The sequence below is a fragment of the Bufo bufo genome, chromosome 7 (assembly GCF_905171765.1).
Source record: "Bufo bufo chromosome 7, aBufBuf1.1, whole genome shotgun sequence".
Classification (NCBI taxonomy): domain Eukaryota; kingdom Metazoa; phylum Chordata; class Amphibia; order Anura; family Bufonidae; genus Bufo; species Bufo bufo.
In genome coordinates this window covers 36,743,454-36,768,249 of record NC_053395.1, presented here as the reverse complement: position 1 = coordinate 36,768,249, position 24,796 = coordinate 36,743,454, and the positions used below count along the sequence as shown (strand labels likewise).

The 24,796-nt window shown below is 45.1% G+C and overlaps 1 protein-coding gene across 3 annotated transcripts in view; it reads right to left on the bottom strand.

Moving 5' to 3' along the window:
- Positions 1 to 24,796, bottom strand: part of LOC121007965 (interleukin-9 receptor-like) — a 45,274-nt gene that overhangs the window by 1,102 nt on the left and 19,376 nt on the right. For 2 of the 3 annotated variants that reach the window (XM_040440234.1, XM_040440235.1), the window contains exons 5-9: positions 17,316 to 17,524; positions 14,964 to 15,097; positions 13,100 to 13,253; positions 11,300 to 11,423; positions 1,696 to 1,780 (exon numbers count right to left, since the gene is read on the bottom strand). In XM_040440234.1, the coding sequence (XP_040296168.1) occupies positions 1,696 to 1,780; positions 11,300 to 11,423; positions 13,100 to 13,253; positions 14,964 to 15,097; positions 17,316 to 17,524 (706 nt within the window). Of the gene's footprint in view, positions 1 to 1,695; positions 1,781 to 11,299; positions 11,424 to 13,099; positions 13,254 to 14,963; positions 15,098 to 17,315; positions 17,525 to 22,325; positions 22,447 to 24,796 lie in introns of those variants that run through there. The other variant, XM_040440236.1, reaches the window with a different exon arrangement.

The following is a 24,796-nucleotide window of genomic DNA, read 5'->3' as shown; positions in this document are numbered from 1 at the left end:
GTACTGTGGTTTCTTCTAACATATGATAACTGCGGGTGTCGGGAGTCAGATCCCCACCGATCTGATAGTGATGGCTTATCCTAAGGCTCGGTCATCAATATTTAAAGGATTATTTTGACCTAAACATTTATAGCATATCCAAAGGGACCTGACTTATCTTGAAAATGGGTCTCGGTCTTGCAAATGGAGAGGTGGCTGCACAGAGAAGATGCAACTACCCACTAATTGGCTACAGTGCTCTTGTGAAGGTAGTCATATCACTGCAGGACAAAATCCCACACCAGCACTAACACCGGAGTGGGGTGGATTTTCAAGGTGAGTAATATTTATTTTATTTTAGCACATCCCCTGCATTCAATACAATTTTTAAATGTCCCAGTCAAGCCCTTTAACTTCATCATAGACCACCATAAATACTAGGCATTAACAGCTAAGCCTATCTAAACCTCTATGGATATTCCAGGAGTACTAATGTTATCTCCTGTATTAAACGTGTTTGTGAACATACACACACACACACACACACACTATATAGTACATGCGTGTAATATTGATACAGTATCTTTAAGGAGTTTTCATGCACCTAGATAAGGATGACCTATTCTTATAATAGGTCATCATTTAATATCAAATTGGTGAGGGCAGCTTCAGCCAGTTGCCAGCACCAGAAACTATACAGTGGACAGAACCAGAAGCAGAAGGTTCTCTCCATGCCTGAGTACTGCAGCTCCGCTCCTGGACCTGCAGTACTCCAGAGCCAGAAAAGACACACTGGATTATGCATTCAAGCATTCAATCTACTGTATCTTCTCCTGTATAGTTTCAGCTGCCCTAATAAACAGCTGATTGGTGGGAGTGCCGGATGTTGGACCCTCACCGATTTGATATTAATGAAATATCCTAGGGATTAGGTCATCAATATCTAAGGACCGGAAAACACCTTAAAATGTTAAATATGTTGATTGTCACAAAGTAACAGAAATGGAGATGGTGCAATGCATCACAAGCTCTGGACACCAGTAGTAGTAAGTCAGAGCAACTGGACTCCTTGTATCTTTTTTTTTCTTTAAGACGTTTTGCTAGTTATCCAACTGGCTTTTTAATTTAGAATGGCTTGTACAAGAAACCCTGGCATTAAAAATACTGGTGACCTGTGCTCCAGCCATGGAGATAAGACGCTGATAGCATTAGCATGACTGAAGCTATTCGGTGTGATTGAACTGCCTCGGGAGAGATGTTGGAACAGCATTGTAAGCTTTGGTTTCTCCAGTCTAATATAAATAAACTTCTTTCACAACTCTTTTGAACCAGTTCTCCTCTGTGCCTAAGATGCATACCGTGCTGTCTTCAAACAAGTGTCCTTTATAATGCTTCTGAGGCAGTTTTATCACACCTCATAACTTCAGTCATGCAAATGCAATCAACATCTTTCTTTAATGACTGAAGCATGAGTCACCAGTATGTAATGCCTGAGATTTGTTGTACATGCAATTCTAATTGAGAAAGCCAATCCGATGACTAGAGAAAGGTCTTCAAGAAAAAAAAAATACAAGTCCAGTTGCTCTGACATATTACTGCTGATATACCATGAGCTGGATGAATGAGAACCTTCACAGACAAGCTCTGTATGGTAGTACAAGTGCATAATATGAAGACAAAAAAGCCAAACGAGTACAACCTTAAAGCTAAAATTACCTGGAAATTTCCATTATGTATGTGATATAGAGGATGAAAAAAATTTGCTGCTGTTGGAATTTTCTTCGAAAAAGAAACGTTTATTCTGAAATATAATAGAAAATGTATTCCGTGAGAGGAGTCATGAATGGATTATTATTATTATTATTTATTATTAAAGCGCCATTCATTCCATAGCACTGTACATATGATGAGCGGTGCACATACATAATACAGACAATTGCACTAATCATAAACAAGACAAGTTACAAACTGGTACAGAAGGAGAGAGGGATGAATGGTATTCTATATAATTTCATTCATTATAGTGTTTCTTTCCCTTTAATTCCTTATAATGTAGTTGGTTAGTGATACCAGGTGCCAGGCTGCATTCCTAAGGTCTGAAGTAACTGTTCATGTGTACTGCACTCTGATGACCTTTAGGAGGAGCTAGTGGGGCCAGGAAGTTAGAAAACATCTAGGTATGTGAAAGAGCTCAGCTCCATTGTGGACATCATGAGGGTATCATGTGTCTTGTGATTACCACTCCTCTTCGTATCATATGGGTGTCAGACAGATGCTACTTACCTTACTCTGTATCATAGTTTTAATAAACATTTTTATGCACCCAAGCCATGTCAAGCCTATTTTATTCCTGGATCTCAGAATTCACAGTAGAACAATCTCTCATTGTTGTCTTTAGAGAAGGGATTTTATTCATAAAACAGTCCTCTTAATCCCTTGGCGTCCACTATCTCTATATATACATCCCAGTTGTCAATGCACCGTGCAGCTAGGGCATATATATATATATATATATATATATATATGTACGTCCACCACTTTAATAATAAATCTCGCTGTGTAACGCTCATTATCAGACATCCCACTGAAGAAAAACAAGGCCAAATACTAGCTAATAGCTGGAGATACACAAAAATATAAAACAGGGACCTAGTTTTCAGGTATTACAGCGATGATGTACATGTATTTAATACACATACTTCTCATTGCTATACATGGGAGAGTAAGATGATTATTTTCTTCTGTATAAATTTATTACACTAAATTACGACTGTAAAGAGAGAAAAAATATATACATTTACTATTATTTTTGCCCATTTTATCTATATAAATACAGATCCTGTTGTGGCACCATATAAGTTCAATCTATGCAATAAAATAAAAAATAGTGTCAAATAAAAAATATTTCACTTTAGCAAATATTGTTTTAAAAAGATTAAATCTTAATATGGAAATTTTAGGGGGTAATTTATTATCCAGAAATACACCTATATTAGGCGTATTTCTGGCCCCGATTGCAGCGCAATGGATAGTTGTGCCGCAATCTACAACTTTTTTCTGCTCACGCCAGGTCTAAAAAAGTGGGCGTGGAAGCCCATCTCATTCATCATTTCTACGCCTGTTTTAGGTCTAAATGTACTGTAAGGCCTCATGCACACAACCGTGGTGTGTATTGCGGTCCGCAAATCAAGTATCTGCAAAACACGGATGGCGTCCGTGCGCGTTCCGCAATTTGCGGAACGGCACGGACAGCCTTCAATATAAATGCCTATTCTTGTCCGCAAAGCGCGGACAAGAATAGGACATGTTATATTTTTTTAGCGGGGCCACGAAATGGAGCAACGCATGCAGACAGCACACAGTGTGCTGTCCGCATCCTTTGCAGCCCCATTGAAGTGAATGGGTCCGCATCCGAGCCGCCAAAACGGCGGCTCGGATGCGGACCAAAACAACGGCCGTGTGCATGAGGCCTAAGCCTGCAAGGAAACTGGCTTAGATTTAGACTGGCGCTGGATGCACCAGAGTTATGTAGAGGCCATCAACCGCCAGATATAGAGGTTATTTAGACCAGCGCCTAAAACGCCGGTCTTAATAAATTACCCCCTTAGCCTTGGTGGAAATTCTCATTGAATTTGCTGCAAACTGAAAACTGCATTAAAGAAAAACGGCATGGAAAATGTGTGGAATTTTGATGCGGATTCGACTTCTAAATTTTCTCTGTCTTCATACAACTCTGTAAACATACCCTAAGTATACTGCCACATATGGTATATAGTCTGCAAAGTTTTCTTAGCCAATTTGCATGCAGAGAATCTGCAGTGTTTACAGTAGCAGTGCAGTGACCCAGTCGATTGTTGCTAAGTTGTTTGCTAAAGTTAATTGTTTTAATTTGTTGTTGAAATTCTTATTTCCTTATGCACTATGTATCCCAAATGGTTAGGTATGGGCAACAAGTAGTTAATGCTGTCAGCTTTTCAGTGCAGTTGCCAGGAGGATGGGTTGGTTTCGCCCCTTGGTTAGGTGTGGAGTCTAAGCTGAGCTATCTGACCAGGCATAGAGGAAGGACATGTGTGATCTAGCTCCTGAATAGTCTAAGGAACCATCATTCTGGAGACTGAAAGCTGCCAGAAAGCAACTAAACTTAAGAAACCCCTGAGCAAAAGAGGTCCGACATTCACAGAAGGTTGTGCAGGATTCCGACAGTAAGGTATCGCACGTTTAAGGAAACAAGACTTTACTGCTGTGGAAAGGGTATATTGCCTGTGGTTATTTGGGAAGATTGCAAAACGTATTTAGAGAGAGACTCAGGGAGGATTATCACTAGTGTTAAGCGGAGCAAAGCATTTGAAGCGGAATTCAGTCCAAAGTTTAGGAAAACTTCGATTCACAACGAATCTGGATTTTCTCGCGATTCATGGTAACGAATCAGTTTTTCCTAGAATGGCAGCTGCACTTGTTACAAAGTCAAAGTCATCCTTCAAAGTCTTGATGTCCTAGAAAAGTCAGAAAGATGCAGAGAGAGGAAGAGCTGGATGTTTCTGATGCCATATTTTCATTGATATTGGATGATGTGGAAAAGGAGGAAAAGCAGATGGAAGAAAAAGGCCTCCCACCTGTAGGGCAGGAGAGCGCTGGGGTTGGAGAAGTGGGTATGCCTCAGCTGATTATTATTCTGTGTTTACTGTCAAATAACCTTCAGGAGATTGCAGGCCAGAACAGCAATAATCTGCATATTGTGCCCCCACCTAACCAGCCAAACCCCATACCAGCAACAGCTCCTGTTTAAAGGTGCCGCGCGACCATTAACAATGAAGAAGGACTATACAGTACTATACAAAAAGTCAGCTGCGGGCTTATTGGCCACACTGTTCTTCACCGCAGCATGGCTGCAACCCGCCCACAGCACAACCACTCTGTCTAGCCATATCCTAAGGCACAGTGGTCTAGGAATACCTGATTTATAGCAATTTGTGACAAATTAATTCGGAACAAATCTATTTTCTTGGCTAACTTCGGCAAAGTTGCCATATCGAACTTTTCAGAACTTCACTGTAATGACCGGTGACACGCACAGGGAGGAAAAAGGGAAAGCCCTGCTCAAGGGAGAGGGAAAGGTGGTGACCCCTAACTCACCTTGCGGCTGGCACCTGACTGCCCTGACGTCCCTAGACGGGTTCCTCACCCGTGCGGCGATCACGTGCCTAAACCCTGGCTTTCCCTAAAATGAGCCCTAGATAGTGAACGGGCCGGTGGGATCGCTAGTCCGCACCACTGTCACTAAGAGGGAAACACCAGGGAGAGGACAGACAAACACATACACCCAGGTGGGCGACCACAATAGACCCCAAAGGTCCAACAGGGATCCGGAGGGTAGCGTTCTGGACCAACTACCAGAGAACGCAGCAACACAGCTCCAGAGGGTCAGAATAGATGTCCAGGCAGGAAGCTCTATATCTGGCAACCAGAGAAGTGTGAGAGGGGAATATAAGGAGGTTTGGGAGTGCTGGACAAAGAACAGCTGAGGAGAAGGAGCTACGGATCCCTGAGTGAGCCAAAAGGGTTTGCAAAGCAAACCCAGAAAGCTACCATAAGGAAAACAGCCCTATCTTACATAGAGTGTGCAGCCAACCGCTGCGACTTCCTGACCCCGGGTATAACGGAGTCAGGCGTGGTTCTTGACACCCTCGTGACAGTACCCCCCTCTCTACGAGGGGCCTCCGGACACTCAGGACCAGGTCTCTCAGGATGAGAGGCACGAAAAACCCGAACTAGCCTGTCGGCGTTTACCTCAGACGCAGGAACCCACATTCTTTCCTCGGGAAACCTCTCCAATGCACCAGATATTGAAGAGAGTGGCGGACCTGACGAGAATTAACAATTTTGGATATCTGAAATTCTAGATTACCATCCACAACAACAACAGGAGGGGGTGGCAGCGGTGACGGTTCTAGAGGTGGAACATATTTTTTGAGTAACGACTTATGAAAAACATTATGAATTTTAAAAGTCTGAGGTAACTTCAGGCGAAAAGCCACGGGGTTGATGATGGCTACAATTTTGTAAGGACCAATAAACCTAGGACCCAGTTTCCAAGAGGGAACCTTCAATTTAATATTCCTAGTAGACAACCACACATAGTCATTCACTCCTAGGTCCGGACCTGGCGACGGTCTCTTATCAGCCATGCATTTGTATTTACCTCCCATATTTTTCAAGTTAGCTTGCACCTTCTGCCATACCGATGAAAGAGATGACGAAAACCGTTCCTCTTCGGGAACCCCAGAAGACCCCCCCTCTTTGAAAGTACAGAATTGGGGATGAAAACCATATGCACCAAGAAATGGTGACTTGCCAGTGGATTCCTGACGGCGATTATTTATGGCAAACTCAGCTAACGGTAAATATGATGACCACAACTCTTGGTTTTCAGACACAAAACATCTTAGATATGTCTCAAGGTTTTGGTTGGTACGCTCAGTCTGTCCATTCGACTGAGGATGGAAAGCTGAGGAAAAGGACAAGTGTACCCCCAAACGGGAACAAAAAGCTTTCCAAAATTTTGAAATAAACTGGGTACCCCAATCCGAAACAACATCGGAGGGGACCCCGTGAAACTTCACGATTTCACTGACGAATACCTGAGCAAGAGTCTTAGCATTAGGTAGGGCGGGTAACGCAATGAAGTGTACCATTTTGCTAAACCTGTCCACTACTACCAAAATAACTGTTTTACCCGCAGACAAAGGTAAGTCAGTGATAAAATCCATTGACAGATGTGTCCACGGTCTATTGGGAATGACGAGTGGTAATAGAGACCCTGCAGGACGTGTATGTGAAACTTTTGCGCGCGCACAGGTAGAACAAGAAGACACAAAATCCAATACATCCTGACGCAACCTTGGCCACCAAAAACGACGAGACAATAGCTCCAAGGTTGCTTTACTACCCGGGTGCCCAGCAAGTGCCGAATTATGATGTTCCTTTAATTCCTTTTATAATTCAAAACGTAGGTTCAACGGTACAAACAATTTCTCTGAGGGGCAAGAGACCGGGGCGTCCCCCTGGGCCTCTAACACCTTCCCCTCCAGAACAGAGTGTACCGCAGAAACAACCACTCCTCTTTGAAGAATGGGCACCGGATCACTCACATTACCCCCTCCAGGGAAACAACGAGATTGCCCCAGGACGATAGGTAATCACAAAGTTAAACCTGGTAAAAAATAGCGACCACCTAGCCTGTCTAGGGGTGAGACGCTTAGCTGATTCGAGGTACAGAAGATTTTTGTGGTCCGTAATCACAGTGACGGCGTGGACTGCCCCCTCTAAAAAGTGACGCCACTCCTCAAATGCAAGTTTAATAGCTAATAGTTCCCTATTGCCAATATCGTAGTTCTTTTCTGCTGCAGATAGTTTTTTAGAAAAGAAAGCACAAGGACGCCATTTGCCAGGAGACGGACCCTGAGACAGCACCGCCCCCACTCCCACCTCTGACGCATCGACTTCAACAATAAAAGGCTGAGAGACATCAGGTTGGACTAGTACAGGTGCTGAGGTAAACCTCTCTTTTAGAGAGGAAAAAGCAACTTTAGCGGCGTCAGACCATTTAGAAAAATCAGTCCCCTTCCTAGTCATGTCAGTAAGGGGTTTTACAATAAGTGAATAATTTTTTATGAATTTCCTATAGAAATTCGCGAAGCCCAAGAACCGCTGTAGTGCTTTGAGGTTCTCAGGAAGATCCCAATCCAAAATTGCCTGGACCTTTCTAGGATCCATACGGAAACCTGAAGCAGATAAAAAATAACCTAGGAATTGTATCTCCTGAACGGCGAAGACACACTTTTCAATTTTAGCATATAATTTATTCGTCCATAGGACCTGCAGCACCTGTCTGACATGCACCTCATGTGTTCTCAGATCAGACGAATAAATTAAAATATCATCTAGGTATATTACCACAAACCTGCCGATTAGATGACTAAAAATGTAATTAACGAAATGTTGAAAGACGGCAGGAGCATTGGTCAGACCGAAAGGCATAACTAGATTTTCATAATGCCCCTCAGGGGTGTTAAAAGCTGTCTTCCACTCATCCCCCTCCTTAATACGAATCAGATTGTAGGCCCCCCTAAGATCAAGTTTGGAGAACCACCTAGCACCCGCAATCTGGTTAAACAGGTCAGGAATGAGAGGAAGAGGGTATGGGTCTCGGATGGTTATCCGATTTAATTTGCGAAAATCTAGGCAAGGACGCAGGCCCCCATCTTTCTTTTTAACAAAGAAAAACCCTGCAGCCACGGGTGAAGAAGAGGGTCTGATGTGTCCCTTAGCCAAGCTCTCGGAGATATAATCTTTCATGGCTTGTCTCTCTGGACCCGAAAGATTATATAACCTGGTCTTGGGTAATTTTGCGCCGGGAATAAGGTTAACCGGGCAATCATAAGGACGGTGAGGTGGTAACTTCTGACAACCCTTTTCAGAAAAAACGTCCTCAAAATCCGAAATAAAAGTAGGTAGGGTAGTTATGGAGGCGACTAAGCAATTGCTATTTAAGCAATTTTCTCTGCACTGCTCACTCCACTCCAATATCTCCCTGGCCTGCCAATCCACCACTGGATTGTGCGCTACCAACCAGGGAAGACCTAGCACTACCGGAGTGGGAAGCCCCTCCAGAACATAACATGAAAGCATCTCGTTATGGTGGTCCCCTACCCGAAGGTGTAAATTATGAACAATGTGGGTGAGGTTTCTCTGAGACAGAGGAGCAGAATCAATAGCGAATATGGGAATAGGTCTCTGTAGTGTACAGAGAGACAAACCCATAGTGCGGGCAAAATGGGCATCTATCAAATTTACCCCTGCTCCACTGTCTAGAAAGAAAGAAATAGTCTCCGTCTTATCACCAAAAACAATAACCGCTGGCGACACAAATTGCGATGTATGTATGGAGGAAACGTATACCCCCCGGCTGACATCCTCCACACAGCCTGGGGTTAGTAGTTTTCCAACGGTCTTTTGTTTCTGAGGAAAGAAGGACAGACATTAATGAAATGACCCCTCTCCCCACAAAAAAAACAAACCCCACGCCTACGGCGAGCCTCAGGAGGACGGACCTGACGAGTAGTTCCTCCTAGCTGCATAGGCTCGTCTAAGTCCGTACAGACTAACTGCTGCTTTGGAGGGGTTACCAATTGCTCCAGTTTTTTCAACCTGTCCCTAAGGCGTCTCTCTATATGGATAGAAAGGGACATAACCGCATCAAGGAAAAAGGGGGTCTCATATAATGCAAGCGCATCCTAACCCTTTCGGATAACCCAGAGCAGAACTGACTCCTGAGAGCCGGGTCGTTCCATTGGGTATCCGTAGCCCACCTACAGAATTCAGAGCAATACTCCTCTACCGGCCGCTCTCCTTGTAGGAGTCTCCGTAACCTTGTTTCAGCCAGTGCGACTCGGTCAGGGTCGTTATATATGAGACCCAAGGCCCCGAAAAACTCATCCACTGACCGAAGAGCCTGGGAATCAGTAGGTAAAGAGAACGCCCAGGACTGCGGGTCCCCCTGCAGCAGGGAAATAACAACCCCCACCCGCTGTTCTTCATTACCAGAGGAGTAAGGGCGCAGTTTAAAATATAATTTACAGGCCTCACGGAATGTCAAAAACTTGTCCCTTCCCCCAGAAAATCTGTCAAGGAGAGGGACCTTGGGTTCCGCAACAACCTGGTTACCAGAAGCAACCGCTGGGCTTGCGGTCTGTTGTAATTGCTGCTGTTGCTGGAGGACCGACGCCTTCAATCCTGCCACCTCCAAAGACAGGCCATGAAATTGTTTGGACAGAGCAGCAATTTGATCCATACTGGATTCTAAGTAGGTAAAAAAAATTCTTGGCTAACTTCGGCAAAGTTGACATATCGAACTTTTCAGAACTTCACTGTAATGACCGGTGACACGCACAGGGAGGAAAAAGGGAAAGCCCTGCCCAAGGGAGAGGGAAAGGTGGTGACCCCTAACTCACCTTGCGGCTGGCGCCTGACTGCCCTGACGTCCCTAGACAGGTTCCTCACCCGTGCGGCGATCACGTGCCTAAACCCTGGCTTTCCCTAAAATGAGCCCTAGATAGTGAACAGGCCGGTGGGATCGCTAGTCCGCACCACTGTCACTAAGAGGGAAACACCAGGGAGAGGACAGACAAAACAGACAAACACATACACCCAGGTGGGCGACCACAATAGACCCCAAAGGTCCAACAGGGATCCGGAGGGTAGCGTTCTGGACTAACTACCAGAGAACACAGCTCCAGAGGGTCAGAATAGATGTCCAGGCAGGAAGCTCTATATCTGGCAACCAGAGAAGTGTGAGAGGGGAATATAAGGAGGTTTGGGAGTGCTGGACAAGGAACAGCTGAGGAGAAGGAGCTACGGATCCCTGAGTGAGCCAAAAGGGTTTGCAAAGCAAACCCAGAAAGCTACCATAAGGAAAACAGCCCTATCTTACATAGAGCGTGCAGCCAACCGCTGCGACTTCCTGACCCCGGGTATAACGGAGTCAGGCGTGGCTCTTGACACCCTCGTGACATTCACTCATCTCTAATTACCACCATCACTTTTGCTGCCTATACATTGGTATTTAGAAAAGCCTACATTGTAATATACTTTGGAACTGTGCCTATTGCTGCTATTTGTACTACTACTACTCCCATCATCAATTCAGTAAAGAGACTTTATTTTTGCCTGGTCATTGACCCAATCATCCATTTGCCAGCTTTTGCATCCATCCTCCTGCCTTGCATCCATCTACCTAACGTCAAGGGCACCCCATTTTAACACCAGGCAGGGGCCCTCAGAAAGTCCAGGGTGTTCCCCAAGGAAACAAAGGTTGCTCCCTCCATTCACTGCATGGCCCTAGGGTGTGCTGGAGTAAGGTCAGCGATTGATCGTGAACCACAACCATACCCATCAGCGCCACAACTACCACTCCCCTCCTCCCAACTCTCTCTGCAGCAGCAAAGTGGATGACAAATCTTATCCAGACGCGGCGGATATTTTCCGCCAGAAAATCTGCACATGATACGAGGCATGGTTTTAATTCTACAGCATGTCATTTTATTTGGCAGATTTCTGCAGTGGATTTCACACTTTGCAACGAAATCTGTGCCACACCTGTAGCATTTCCCGCAGAAATTTCTGCAACAAAATCCATTTGATTTGCTGTGTATTTTGCTGCTGCAGAATTCTAGCAGGTTCATCGCAGATCCTCCTCTCTGGAAATCCTCAGAGGACCCACCACAAGCGGCCACCCATAATCATTCATCATTTTATTACCTACCTAGAAGAAAGGTTAGAGCATAAAACCAGGAGCAGCAAAAGAGGCGTTATTGTAAGCAGGGTTACTATGGTGATGATATGAAGGATGTCTTGATTTTGTGACACGTGTAGTTCAACTTCCTTTTCTGAAGAATTAAGAGGAAAAAATATGAAAATAATCTACATTAGAACATTATAAGACAATACATTACAGAAATTATAATATTGTATGTAACAATATATCCAGTTTATCACTATATAGTTTAGTTAATTATAGTGGTACCCGACAAGCTGAACAACATTTTTTTTCCATTCCTATAATAGAATGTACTTAAAGGGGATTTCCAGATTCTATATAGAACCTTCACTTAACCTTCAGATAACTTGGCAAAAACACACAAAATTTGCCCCTGAATTGAAATCAGTTCAGGGACTGAATTTTTTGCCTTTGTATTATACAAATTGTCAGCAAATGTGATGCTGAATTTATTGAGATTAACTTATGCAAACTGGAAAACTCCTTTCTTTTTTGCTTTTTTTCCATGTTTTTTTAAAAAAAAATCTAACCCCACATGTCAGAACCTATGGAGAAATCCATACATGCCTGGTATCCACTGCTGTATTGGCTCCCTGGCTGACTTCACCGGACTGCTGGTCCCCATCTGGGGTCATGTGCCCCGCTGCAATCAATAACTGTCCTCAGTGGTCGCATGTCCCCAAGTGGCACTTCACTATTGGGTCACATTCTGCTTGGGGACATGTCATCGCTGTGGTCAGTCACTGACTGCATTGGAGAACATGACCCGTCCATGAAGTAACTTGACAAACAGGGACTGGAAGTCCAATGAAGACAGTCAGGGAGCCGACAATGAACAGTGCAGACCAAGTAAGTGCAGTGTACCACTTCTATGCAGTGCTCCACTGCAAGGGTTAATGGACTGTCCTTTATCCATTGTTTGTCCCATAGCCTGTGTCTGGGCAGAGAGTGAGTTTGATAGCAACAGTTGTTAGGCTGGGCTGGCACCACCCCTTCCCCTAGAAGGAAGAAGTTCAGTCTAGTGAAAGCTGTGAATATGAGTGCAGCAAGTAGCAGAGTTTATTAGGATGTACTTTAGGCCTGTGGATTAAAAGCAGAAAAGTGACCGCATATGTGTCAGCCCCTGAGGGAAAGAGTTCCTGGATATTACAGAACGTATAGTGCCCATAAAGTGCAGGGCATCTGTTAAAAAAAAGGCAACAAATGTACATTCTGGCTGCAGACTTTCCCTGCATATTGGTTGGGACAATACGCTTCAGGTTCCTTATCTATGTGACGATCTACTAAACTGCTTCAGTAAAGTACAATGGACGTGTTGCACTAAAACAGTCCTCATTAATTCACTGCACTGCCGTTTGCATCACCATAGCTTGAACCCCATGACCTGTCCATGTAACACCTGCCTTGTGCCTCAAAATGCATCTCCACCCGACACCACGCAGAAACCCCAATGACAGGAAGTGCTCTGAAGGAAAGAAAAGGTGCGTCCTTCCCATCACTGCATGGCACCAGGGAGCGCCAGAGTGAGAACCGCTGCTGTGAGTAACTACTACCACTGACATTGTTACTACCACTCCTTTTCTGCCGTCCTCTCCCCACTTCTGGGCCGCTGCATAAGGTGGACTCTTGTCAATAGGCTAAGACTGGCATCGCAACTCATTCAAGTGAATAATGCTGAGCTGCAATACCAGGCACATGAACAAGAGCGGAGCTGTGTCTGGGGACAAAAAGCCATAACATTTAAAAAAAATGATTCTGTTTAAAAAAAAGGAGATTGTAAGATACCAATCTTAAGCTCTGAACTCCACTCGCTCCAAAGGCTTTTGAAATCCTCCTGATCTTCTGTAATACAGCGAATCTGAATATAGTTGGAGCCCTCATCGAACTCTGATACCAACAACTCCACATATTTGTCATAGATTGATTTCTTTAGAGATTCCTGGAATGAGGTAAATTGATAAATTCTCACCAATATTACATACATTATATTATACAAATGAAAATCTCCCCCCCCCCCCCCCGTAGGCGTACTGTCCTACCACACCAGCATGTCCCTGAGGAGCAGATCACTGCTTCTCCATTCATCGCTATGGAAAGCTTAGACTACAGCACAGTTTATACAGTATGTGCTTATGGCTGTTCTTCTCCTGTTTGCCTACACAGTATTTTGGTTCTTAAAAAGATCAGCAGTTTTCCCTCCAGAGCTGCTGTTCCTACAGTAATCTAAGACAGCAATTTGCAACCGTTGTCAGCCATTTTGAAGGCTGTGGAGTGCTATCTTGTCACCCGGCAGTCATACAAGTATACACAAGCATTTATACAAGCTATACATTTTTTCTGTCGGACAACCCCTTGAACATTGACTACTCATCAACAGGATAAGGGGATGAATATTAGATTGCTAAGTGTCTAATGGATGGGAATTCCATTGATCGCTAGATCGGGAAACCCAGTCTCCTTGTTCCTCCAACCATCGTGATGGTGGTGAGGAGAACCTCTCTGGAGGGGTGGTAACGCATGCTCCCTACCACTCCATTCAACTCTCTGTAAGGTAAGGAAACACCTCTGTGGCAACATATATTTATATCTAAAATAGATGTAATATTCTGTTCCATATTTATATACTGATCCATATATTTACTATTTACTGTTGTCTCACTGGCGGAGAGGGGTGGGGAATTGGGGTTACCTTTTCCAATGATAAATATCAATGGTCAGACTACTACTTTAAGCTGATTTTGGACATTAAACAGGCTCTCTGGTCCCATAATGGCATTTTTATCTGTCCAGAGTACCCCAGACACTGAATATTTTTGCCCTATATACCTGTTCTTCATGTCAGCACTCTCCTTCCCTTGATTTCATAAGTAGGTGGGGCAAACAAAACTAGGCAGGACCAGCAATACCGCAGTGCAGCACAAAATACCGCTCCAGCAGAACCAAATACCTCAGTGCAGCATAAAATACTGCCCTATTACCATACTGATGAAAGTGATACAGCTCAATTCAGGAGGGCACCTGCCTCTGCCAGCAGTGTCGGACTGGGGTGCCTAGGGCCCACCAGTAAAATTTATTTTGGGGGCCCACTCTACGGATACATTTCAAATATAATAAATAATCTAACAAGTTTTTTTTATATGAAAATAGGCTGGTTGAGGTGCTGTACATTGAATATATGTATGTAGTGCAGTAAGTCTACTGTGTTATGTGCCACTTGTGCAGGGGGTGGGAGACTAGGGGCCCACCTTGCTAAGGGGCCCACCTGGGGGATTCCCCTGTACCCCTGTGGGCCAGTCCGAGCCTGTCTGCCAGCCAGATGCATAAGTACCTGATGCTCCCAGCATTAATTAATTCTAAGAGCTTCAGATCTCGTAAGGAGGGCTCGGGCGGCCCCCTGGGCATCGGCCAGCCAGGAAATTTCTCGTAAGGTATATGGCCTGTCCACCCCTGATAGCCACTCTCTTAGCTCGGCTCTCTTGCTGCAGAGCCGCAGGTTGGGCATCCCGGCCCTAGGGCATATCTTCCAGGTGCCCTGTCGCTGAATACTTGAGTAAATTCTCCCCATGTATATCCTGACATGCCCAAATACTGTAATAGACAGACGTATGCCAAAATGGGGTCGCGTGCAGCATTGTGCCGTATTACCTACCTGCCTGGATGATTCTCGCTTAAGCTTTAATTGATAATGTATTCTGGTCCCGAAGTCGGTATTTCCTCGCCACGTTATGTTATAAGCAGTGCCAGTGAAATTGTAGGAGAGATCGGAAGGTGGGTCCAGCTTGACTTTAATAATAAAAAAAATAATAATATGACATTAAAATGAAATGGTCTTTTATACTAAAATTATCAGGAGAAAGAGGAATAACAATCATTATGGAGGCTATGAATTTCATGGCTGCTTTTTATAAAAAGACAGCACCCTTAAAGGGGTTTTCTGGGATTTTCATATTGGAGATCTATCATCAGGATAGGTCATTAATATGAGATCAGTGTGCGTCCGACTCCCACCGATCAGTAGTTTGATGAGGCAGCGGCACTCCTTGCAGCTTATCAAGTACAGCGCCGCCGATCGTATAGTGGTCGTGCTTGGTATTGCAGCTCAGCGCACTCGTTTTAAAGGGAATCTGTCACCTGGTTTGAGCATATTAAGGTGTTACTACTGCCAAGTACAATAAAATACCTTATTTCTTGCTGTAGTCTTCATTTTTTGTTTCATGGATTCATTAGCGATAAAATTCACTTTTTATGTTATGCAAATGAGTGTCCAAGGTGCCCGGAGGGGCGTTATCATCCTTCTCTGGAGCCCAGGAACTCCCCCGTACAGTGCCCAGCCCGCCTTCCTTTAGAGCCCAAGCACGCCTCTTCCAGCATAAGGGTCTTCACACATCCGTGTGTGTTTTGCGGATCCGCAAAACACGGACACTGTCAATGTGCGTTCCGCCGGCATTTTGCTGACTGCACATTCCTGGCACTAATAGAATAAGACTATTCTTGTCCGCAATTGTGCACAAGAATAGGGCATGCTCCGGATCAGGGCCGCACATCGTGCGGCCCCATAGAAATGGATGGGTCCGCAATTCCGTTCCGCAAAATGCGGAACAGAATTGAGGACGTGTGAATGGACCCTAAGTAACTGCCCACACCCGAAGTCTTTGCCGCCGCCCCCCTCCGCTTTTGTGAAATCTCACGCAGACGTAGTACCGTGGACTGCCTGCGCGATGTAGAAGCTCCTGAGGGCAACAGCTTCAAATGTGTCGCCCTCAGGAGCTTCTACATCGCGCAGGCAGTCCACGGTACTATGCCTGCGTGAGATTTCACATAGCGGAGCGGGGGCGGCGGCAAAGACTTTGGGTGTGGGCAGTTACTTATGCTGGAAGAGGCGTGCTTGGGCTCTAAAGGAAGGCGGGCTGGGCACTGTACGGGCGAGTTCCTGGGCTCCAGAGAAGGATGATAACGCCCCTCCGGGCACCTTGGACACTCATTTGCATAACATAAAAAGTGGATTTTATCGCTAATGAAACCATGAAACAAAAAAAAGGAAGACTACAGCAAGAAATAAGGTACTTTATTGTACATGGCAGTAGTAACACCTTAATATGCTCAAACCAGGTGACAGATTCCCTTTAATGGGCCTGATCTGCTCCTAGGTCATGTGATGGAGGAATGTGACATCACATGGCCTAGTAAGAGGCCTAAGGCCTTACAGAGCGCCAGGACCTCTTCATACATGTGATTGGCAGGGGTGCCAGGAGTCCTGAGGGTAGATCATCAATATAAACCCCTTTAATGTCCATTTTAGAGAAGCAGATGAATTGCCCGTAACGAGCCTTGATGAGTCGATATATAGTCGATTGGCGCTTGTTTACCTTTGGAGGGGAATGAACAAACGATTGTTCTTGTGATTGTTCGCACCCCTGCTCTCATACACTATATTGTCCCCTGGTTACATGGGGAGATGTTCACGAGTATTTTTATTGTACCTATTATATGCTGACACTGGCAGCACTGATTGGATAGTGCCAGACTGCGCAGGTCATGTCTACTGCGCATGGACTGATTCCCAAAGCAATGGAGCGCACATACGCAGTAGAGATGACTTCAGCCCTGGCAAGCAGCAAGGCTGTACTGCGTATATACGCTGAATACCGATATAATGGCACATGTGCAGAAGGTCAGGTTGACTACTTCACCGCCTGGCCTTGTGACTGGAATGCGGGGTGGCCAGGAGCATGGAGCGGGGCTTACTGTGCAGCGAGGTGCAATGGTCACACCCTTGTTGAACTGACCAGTTAATTTGCATATGATAAGAAGATTAATTTCTCTGAAATGCGGCCAAAAATCAAGATGGGACCAAGAGCGTTTTACTCAGATGACTATGGCACACCTAACTGGATATGGCGGTACATGGTGACAGATTCCCTTTATTATCCCTTTCATATCCACTGGACTGCAGGTAAATCCGCCTCATTATTATGGGTCTCACAAGAAATGGCGAACTTACTGTTACAGCTTGGCACAAAGCTTTCAATAGTTGCAAGAAGTTCTGAGGATGGACCTTGTACTTCTATTTTATAATCATCCATGTCGAAGGGCACTAAATAGCTTAAATTGCAGCTAAAACTCTTGGCGTCTCGGCTGGATACAAGATGACATTTTCTGGAAGCTTCATCGTACCCATAATCATCATCAACATCATTTTCTCCCAGAGTGCTGCAATCAAATTTCGGAATAGTTAGAAAATTTTAACGTTTTTTGGACTTTTGAAATCAAGAGCCTTATGAGGTTGGTATCGGGAAACCTCTTGCATTGCAGCTAAAAGTGACTACCGAAAATACCACCATATTGGTTATCTCTTTGTCACTGACCAAACTTGCTAACACAAGGCTACATGACCACGACAGAGAAAAACGGACATGTTATGGAGGCCATTACACGTCCATTTTAAGACCAATGGTAGTCTATGGGGTAATTCACACGGCAGTTTTCTTGACTGCCAATGAATAACGGACGTGAAAAGATCTTGTCTGTTTTTTACTGACCGACTGCCCCCATACAATTCAATGGGTCCGATTGTAACGTCCGTTTCTCAGAAAGGCATCGGTGAAAAAAAGTCAGTTAAAAATGTCCGTTTTTAACTGACTTTTTTTTTACTGTCATGTGCATGTAGCGTAAAGGACATTTTTACCTTCAGTTTCTGAGGAGCTAATTCAAAGGACATGTTGTTGCAGTGGACCAGACGGGAAGTGTGAAGAGGAGAGGACGGGAGTGGTAGTAGGGTGAGAACTGTGGTGTTACGGTGGCGGCTGTCCTGCTCCAGCGCTCCCTTTGGGCTATGCACAGTGAAGAGTAGGCGCACCTATTCCCCCAGGACACACCCTTTCAGGACTGACTGGGCCCGCAGCAACATTTTGTATGGGCCCTCCCCTCCATGACTATCCTGGCATTGTATGTGGGCATATGTAAGGGAGGGTTCACATTTTTGCCTTCCTTTTGATGTATACGTTGGAAAAAAGGGGATACATAAGCGCAGCACACTTTGCTTTTGTATCCTGCCAAGTCTGTGAAAAACAAAACAACGTATATATATATATATATATATTTTTTATTTTTATTTTTTTTACAATGGGACTCTATGGTGACGGATGCCACTGTATGGTGTCAGTCTGAGGCATTTGTTAACATATACATTTTATGTATACATTAAACGAATGGCAAAATGTGATGTGAAACCGGCCTTAGTGTGCCATGATAGTGCCAAGTGCCAAGCACTAGAGGCAGAGAAGGGAGGCTGCAATGTACTGCATGCCATAGTAGAGCGCACAGCCTGGTCCTGGTGATCGGTGGGGTGGACTGTATTCTACAAGGCTCACTCCACAGTATCATGTACTGGAATCTACAGTAAATACTGCAAAGATATCAGCCCTACCCCCGAATAATAATAGATTTAGTGACTATATAATCACCAACCTATAGAGACTAAATAATACCACCATATTGGATAATAGCTCATACCATGACTGGATAACAAAACACTAATGTTATAGCTCCATATCATGACTGGATAACACCACCATACAGCGACAGAATAACCGCCATTCAGTGACTTAAGAACCACCATACAGTGACTGAATAACACCGCCGTACCGTGACTGGATAACAGTGCCATACAGTGACTGGATAACACCGCCGTACAATGACTGGATAAGACCGCCATACAGTGACTGGATAATACTGCCGTACAGTGACTGGATAAGACCGCCATACAGTGACTGGATAATACTGCCGTACAATGACTGGATAAGACCGCCATACAGTGACTGGATAATACTGCCGTACAGTGACTGGATAAGACCGCCATACAGTGACTGGATAATACTGCCGTACAATGACTGGATAAGACCGCCGTACAGTGACTGGATAACAGTGCCATACAGTGACTGGATAAGACCGCCGTACAATGACTGGATAAGACCGCCGTACAGTGACTGGATAATACTGCCGTACAGTGACTGGATAACACCGCCATACAGTGACTGGATAATACTGCCGTACAGTGACTGGATAAGACCGCCATACAGTGACTGGATAATACTGCCGTACAGTGACTGGATAAGACCGCCATACAGTGACTGGATAATACTGCCGTACAATGACTGGATAAGACCGCCATACAGTGACTGGATAATACTGCCGTACAGTGACTGGATAAGACCGCCATACAGTGACTGGATAATACTGCCGTACAATGACTGGATAAGACCGCCGTACAGTGACTGGATAATACTGCCGTACAGTGACTGGATAACACCGCCATACAGTGACTGGATAAGACCGCCATACAGTGACTGGATAACACTGCCGTACAGTGACTGGATAACACCGCCATACAGTGACTGGATAATACTGCCGTACAGTGACTGGATAACAGTGCCATACAGTGACTGGATAACACCGCCGTACAATGACTGGATAAGACCGCCGTACAGTGACTGGATAATACTGCCGTACAGTGACTGGATAACACTGCCGTACAGTGACTGGATAACACTGCCGTACAGTGACTGGATAGCACCATCGTACAGTGACTGGATAAGACCGTCATACAGTGACTGGATAACGCCGCCATACAGTGACTGGATAACAGGGTATATAGGAACACAGCACAGTATGTGACCAGGGGCACAGTATAGAGTATAAGAGGGCACAGTACATGGTATGATTAGGGGCACTGTACAGGCTATGGTAAGGGGGCATAATGCAGGGTATGAGGGCATAGTACAGGTTAGTAGGCACAGTATAGGGTATAAGAGGTCATAGTAGAGGTTAGGAGGCATAGTACAGGGGTATCCCCTTATGCTCCTGTAATGTGCCTCCTACAGGGTATAATAATGGGGCATAGAGCAGGGTATAGGGCACAGTACAGGGCAGGGGGCACAGTACAGGGTGTGCAGCACAGTACAGTATAAGGGGCACAGCATAGGGGGCACAGTACAGGGCAGGCAGCACAGTACAGCATTGGGGGCATAGTACAGCATAGGCAGTACAGTATAGGGCAGGGGGCACAATACAGCATAGAAGGTACAGTACAGGACAGGGGGGCACAATACAGCATAGGAGGTACAGTACAGGACAGGGGGGCACAATATAGCATAAGGGATACAGTAAAGGGCAGGGTGGGGACACAGTCCAGCATAGGGGGACACAGTACAGCATAGCGAGCACAGTACAGGGACGGGGGTACAGTGCAGCATCGGGGGTACAGTACAGGGCAGGGGGCACAATACAGCATAGGGGGTACGGTACAGGGCAGGGGAGCAAACACATTGCAGCATAGGGGACATAGTACAGGGCAGGAGGCAGAATACAGCATTGGGAGTATAGTAAAGGGCAGGGGGCACAGACTCACCATTGTTGGTCAGGCTGGCAGTGAGTCTGAAGGTCGGCAGCATTGGCTGGCAGGCTGCAGTGATGCTCAGAGGGCTGAGCAGGAGGTCAGCTGGCGCTACAAGTGAGGCGGGTGGGCAGGTAAGAGAGACAGCCTGCCAGGCGGGCAGGCGCGCGGACGGTTACATCCAGGGTCGACATGGAGCTTCTAGGAGTCTGGGAGCGGGCCCTGTTTTGACTGAAGTATTAGGCTACTTTCACACTAGCGTTCAGAACGGATCCGTCTGCATTATTACTTAGAAAATTTTCTAAGTCTGAAAGTAGCCTGAGCGGATCCGTTCAGACTTTACATTGAAAGTCAATGGGGAACGGATCCGCTTGAAGATTGATAGTGTCATCTTCAAGTGGATCCGTCCCCATTGACTTACATTGTAAGTGTGGACAGATCCGCTCGCCTCCGCACGGCCAGGCGGACACCCGAACGCTGCAAGCAGCGTTCAGGTGTCCGCTCACTGAGCGGAGCGGAGGCTGAACGCTGGCAGGCGGATGCATTCTCAGTGGATCCACCTCCACTGAGAATGCATTGGGGCCAGACGGATGCGTTCGGGGCCGCTCGTGAGCCCCTTCAAACGGTGCGCACGAGCGGACACCCGAACGCTAGTGTGAAAGTAGCCTTACTTGAAACGATTGGTGGAGCAGCAGCTTCCGCTCACTGCTGCTCCACCAAACGGATAACACAGTGCAGCAGCGCAGAGGTAGGAGAATCTCTCTCTCCCCTCTCCTCTCCTCTTGTTTCATTGCGCAGGGAGAGACGGGAAATGTAAAATAAAATAAATTTAAAAAAAATTTAATTATTAGAAATATGGCCCTATTAGCCACACCCCTGCTACTGCTCCTGGGCCCCTGCTGTGCTCGGGCCCCGAAGCAGTCGCTTCCCCTGCTTTCCCGATAGCTACGCCACTGCTCTCAGGGGTCTCCTGCCTGTTGGAAATTGGAGTGCCCTTGATGTTGGTAGTTGAGAGTAGTGTTGATTGCAAATATTCAAATCGCAAATTTTTATCGCGAATATTGGCACTTCAAGAATTCACAAATATCTAGAATATAGTGCTATATATTTGTAATCGTGAATATTCTAGATATTTTTTTCATCGGTACCCATGATCCCTCACTGCTTCTTGCTTGTGGGCCAATGAGAGAGCTGCAATATCTTTGAATTTAGCAGTAGTGTTGATTGCGACTTTTTTATCGCAAATTTTCTGATTGCCGGATTTCACAATCAAGAAAACAATGACTGGAGATTGCAAATTATCGAATTTGCGAATTTATGGCGAATATTCGCTCAAAAAATTCACGAAATATCGCAAATTCGAATATTGCCCGGCATGCTCATCACTTGTTGTGAGATGCAAGGCAGGAAAAGGTAAAGGTGGTGCAAATAAGGCAGCAAATGCAGTTCAACTTATAACAAGTCTTTACTGAAGAAACAGTTTTTCCTCAAGCAGCAGGGTACAAACCGGGGCAGATGGCCTTTACATTATGCCTGAACGAGTACTGCAATTCTGGGTATGACCATCGGCCATGACCTTTAAACCTGGAGTGTTGTGAAATCTATAGCCTTATGCGTTACCTTCACAGATTTCCACTCACAACTCTCTTCTCTTGGCTGCTTGGGTGCTGACCTTCACTGAGTCTGGGGGATGCTGCCTGGTCTCATTCCTGGAATACCATATGCCTATTGTATTTGCCACTGACTATACTTCAGGTGCTCACACGTCAGCTACCAGCTCTAGACTCCATTAATGACACAGGAAAGAGCAAAGCCCAGGGATTAGGGCCTTCCCCTTCCTAGATATAATCACCAGGATGTGAAAATTAACCCTGTAAATCAGCCTTCAGAAAAAGAGCCTGCATTCAATTAACACTGCAAAACATCAGGACACAGTCATTAACCCTTCAGTATTGACACACTGGGTCACTGCATAATGAAACACTGTTAAGGAATAATACAGGGGACACTATCCAGGACCACTGCCAGCAAACTAAAAATCTGCTATCTATTCTCTCTCACCACTCCCGCTAGTAGATGTGAGGCTGCCCCTAGGTATTCACCACAGCCTGCTGCAAGGCAGGCTGGAATAGGCCGCTAGGGACCAAGGTTACATTTGCAGAGTAAGGGACCAGAAAACAAGTGCAAGCTCACACATAGCAATAGACAAGGGTTTAATCCATAAATTGACCATAGAGTCTAAGCCAGGAGAATCAGTAGAAGGTTAATCAGTAATCAAGGGGCAATCTGAGGAAACAAGCTGAGGTCAGTACACAGGAAGCTCACTAAACACAGAGCTCAAAACAGGAGCCAGGACTCAAAATTAAAATAAGACCTCAAAACATCAGGACACAGTTGTTAACCCTTCAATAGTGACACACTGGGTCACTGATTAATGAAACACCGTTAAGAAATAATAATGAGGACACCATCTGGGACCACTGCCGGCAAACTAAAAGTCTGCTATCTATACTTTCTCACCACTCCTTCTAGTAAATGTAAGGCTATCCCTAGGTATTCACCACAGCCTGCTGCAAGGCAGACTGCAATAGGCTTCCATAGACCCAGGTTACATCTGCAGACACAAGAAAGGCACCAGAAAACAAGTGGAAGCTCACAGGTAGCAATAGACAAGGGTCTAAACCAGAAATAAACCAGCGAGTCTAAACCAGGAGAATCAGTAGAAGGCTAATCAGTAATCAAGGGGCAATCCAGAAACAAGCCGAGGTCAGTACACAGGAAGGTCTAAAAGGAATGCAAAGCTCATTGAACACAGAGTTCAAAACAGGAGCCAGGAATCTAAATAAAAGGCAAACAGTCATACCTAGCCGCAGTCCTGTGCGTGGCTGTTCTAGGGGAGTACTGATGTTGACCAGCTAAGCCCCAGCTGGTCAACCTATCTGTGAGCCTGGACACCGAGCCAATCAGGTTCCTGTCCCAATCCCAGAGACAGGTGGTGGATTTAAGTCTGACACTGACTATTGTCTTTGTCTGTCATTTTGATTCCTCCTGTTTTGAGCTCTGCATTAATGTTAGACTTTCCTGTGTACTAACCTTGGCTTGTTTCAGGATTTTAGCTTTCTATTGATCCTCCTTGCTTAGACTCTGTGGTTTGTTTCTGGAATAACCCCATGTCTACTAATTTGATGTAGATGTAACCTGGGTCCCTAAAAGCCAATTCCAGTCTGCCCTGCATTAGGCTCTGGTGAGTACCTAGGGGTGACGGAAGATAGGTAGCAGATTTTGAATTTGCTGGCGGCTTCTCAGGGCAATGTATCCTTCCTCACTTCTGTTTCATGACTCTATATTTGATTACATGTCAATATCTGTTAATATTGTGCTTTTTAATTCCCTTTTTTTTTTTTAGGTGTGACATATTTTCAGTTAAAAGTAGAAAACAGGCATTATTCATAGTGTGAATGCTTATACAGCACAAATCTTAATCTAGTTACTGATAGTGCGTTGGGGGAAAACCCAGTTATTATCAATGTACGAGAATCACACTATAAACTCTCTGTACCCACTAACGGTAAGGAGAAAGAAGAAATCTCAGTCATCTTCACTCAATAACATCAGAAAATCTATGAAAATTGGATATTTTTAAGTCAAGCCTTGATTTGATGTCAAGGAATGATGAGGAATTACAGCATGAACAATTCCTTGAAAGGGGTCTGTCACCTCTCCTGACATGTCTACTTCTGTATTCTCTATTTCTGTTCCTCATAAAATAACAATTCTGGAGAACTCTGCATTGTGTACTTCCTCTGTGATTCCTCTTAGCAATTTTTGTGATTCCTCTTAGCCTGTCCCTATATATTGTGGAACTGTCAGTATTGATTAGACAATGTTAGACTGCGTAGGCAGGAGTGGACTGGGAACTTAAAGTGGACCTGGAAAGAATAAAATAAAAGTGGCACCATGTTGAAGGTGGGTCCAAATTGACAGAAGGCAGGGCAACACACAGGGTCACCAACACCATTGCACAAAATACCGTCCCATCAGAGCCATATACCACAGTGCAGCACAATATATTGCCCCAAAAGCTGTCCTCC